The 2329-nt window shown below is 45.8% G+C and overlaps 1 protein-coding gene across 6 annotated transcripts in view; it reads right to left on the bottom strand.

The window, feature by feature from the left end:
* Positions 1-503: 503 nt before the first annotated feature.
* The window catches only part of LOC109961626 (nuclear receptor ROR-alpha-like), a 63722-nt gene continuing 61896 nt past the window's right edge, over positions 504-2329 (bottom strand). For 4 of the 6 annotated variants that reach the window (XM_020602601.1, XM_020602600.1, XM_020602602.1 and 1 more), the window contains one exon: positions 504-1927. In XM_020602601.1, the coding sequence (XP_020458257.1) occupies positions 1763-1927 (165 nt within the window). In that variant the 3' untranslated portion in view covers positions 504-1762. The remainder of the gene's footprint in view (positions 1928-2329) is intronic. The other 2 variants (XM_020602604.1, XM_020602605.1) reach the window with 1 other exon arrangement.

Below are 2329 nucleotides of genomic sequence, written 5' to 3'. Positions count from 1 at the left end.
AGGACCACTTGGAGTATAAAAATCAAGTCAAGGACGCATTTAGTTCCACTCAGCCTGTAGGAAGATGGGAGTGAAAGAATAAAACTGCCTGGAGTCTAAAGGAGCTTCATGAATTCTAAGGAATCTTAAAACAGACTGTGTGAATTTCCAATTTGTCAATCCCCATCTGTGAATAAATTCACATTTGTAACTTCTGAAGTGTCTTAATGTTACTGACTTCACATGATGACTCCAGTACCCATGAGCCTCGGTGGCCAGTGCAGAAGACTCCATCCTGTGCTGTTAAATGGGATTCTGGTCAGAGACCATCATGCTGGTATGTTTTGGATTAGTCACTGTGTTTGTGCATGTTAACCTTCTGCACTTGTCAGACCAGTTGTTCATCTTTCCTGTTGTTTTCTGCTGTTCCACAGGAAAACCACAGAGAAAAACCATCTTCCTTCACCATCTCTGACCAAGTCAGTGTTGCTGAAAATCTCAAGAAGACAACTCGGGTAACAAATCGTCAGTAACATTTGACCCAGCAAACATGTTTTCAAATCTGATGAAAGAGTTTTTACAGCCGTTGGCTCCTGCCAGTGGTGTAAAAGTAAACCTGCCCAAAAAGAGAGTCAGCTGTTGATGCTGCAGAAAATTCAAGCTCAAAACTTTAAAAAAATTATTCAAAACCCAAAATTTTATTTTGAATTTGAGCCGAGACCTTATCCAAATCAAATGTGTTACTGTTTGACAAATGGTGCAGATGTAAAAACAAACCTTGACTTTGAATATTTCACTTTGTGTAAATAGTGTAGTTCCACTGAAGAGCAGGCAAGAGATGATACAGAACAGATTCTGTCTCTGATGTGTCCTTAAATTTAATTAAAACTCAAGAAAACCAAGTTGTTCAGAGAGGTACAAAACCACGGTGGAGAGGTGGTTTGGTCACACCAACATGAATCGTGTTTTCACTGCTGGTCAAGTTCAGAATGGAGTTATCGCATTAGCTGCACCTTCCTGGTTTATGACAGTGGAACTGCTCCACCAAAGCTTGGTTCATTTGGTTTGATTAGTCAACCAGCTAGCTTGGCGAGCTGCTCTGGCTGGGATGGACCAGTTTATATGTTACCAGTTACATGCATGGATTACGAAACAGCAGGGACCTGGGCACTAACATGTTATAGCCCCTGACACTGGGGCAAGAGAACCAAACAGTTTATAGTTGTTCTGTGGTTTTCCGAGTCTCCTTGTGGTCGTCATAAGTCTCTAGGGCCTGTGCCCTCTAGGCCTGTTGCTTCACTAGCCAGAGCAGCTCACCAGCTGCTAGTCATCAGTGTCACCAAGCCTCCAGGTAAACCTTTGGAGGTGCCATGTTTTGGTGTGACTGGGCGTTCAGAAGTGCAGTAAGTGAAGATCTTGATAATCTAATGAAGCAAAAACAAACCAAGTTTTTGTGTAAACAATCAAAAGTGCCTTTTAATTTCAGAGCAGAACCGAGAGCCTGGACACAAGATATGTGTTAATGCAGGTGGAGAAAAATCACCCGGCACCTCGCTGCATCCAAACCCAGAGCCCGGCAAGGAGAAGCTGAAGAAACACTGACTGACGAGAAGAAGAGTTTACGTTTCTGGGTTTGTGCATACCCCAGCTGTCCAGGAGAGGCGCTGCAGCCGTGTCGCTGTTTGCCTTTGGCTTGATGAGTTGTTGTCCCGTCCTGTGCCGCTGCACAAGCCGGGCTCTGCCCCCTCTGAGCTTTGCAGCTCGGTGGAGTGTGTGGCGCCTATTAGTTGTCAGTCTGCAGAGTCAGTTCGAGGTCGGCAGCAAACAGCTCCTTGTACAAGGGAGGGAAGTGTGTCTGAACGACGTCGGGGTAGACGGCTCTGAATGCTGACAGTTTCTCTGTGTGTCGATGGCAAAGTGACCGCAACACTGACACCTTACATCTAAGCTGAGGGGAGGAGGAAACAGGACAAGAGACAAGAAGGGCAAAGGACGGTAAGTAAAACTGAATTCATAAAGCGGTTTCAGATACAGGTCAGCTCATCTTGACACTTCATAATACTGTTTAGAGATACAGTAGTAATTCAGAAATATATTCAGGGCCTTAAGTCCGCCCTGAGTACCTTAAGTCTCTGGATGTTGTTGGGCTGTCTTGAGTGACACGCCTCTGCAACGTCGCATGGCGGTCGGGGACAGTGCCTCTGGACTGGTGGTCCCTCTTTTTAAGAAGGGGGACCGGAGGTTGTGTTCCAACTATAGGGGGATCACACTCCTCAGCCTCTCCGGGAAAGTCTATGCCAGGGTACTGGAGAGGAGAATTCGACCGATAGTCGAACCTCGGATTCAGGAG

This window comes from Monopterus albus, unplaced genomic scaffold (genome assembly GCF_001952655.1).
Source record: "Monopterus albus unplaced genomic scaffold, M_albus_1.0 scaffold57.1, whole genome shotgun sequence".
Taxonomy (NCBI): Eukaryota; Metazoa; Chordata; class Actinopteri; order Synbranchiformes; family Synbranchidae; genus Monopterus; species Monopterus albus.
The sequence above is the reverse complement of the archived record's forward strand: the minus strand, read 5'-3'. Positions and strand labels throughout refer to the sequence as shown.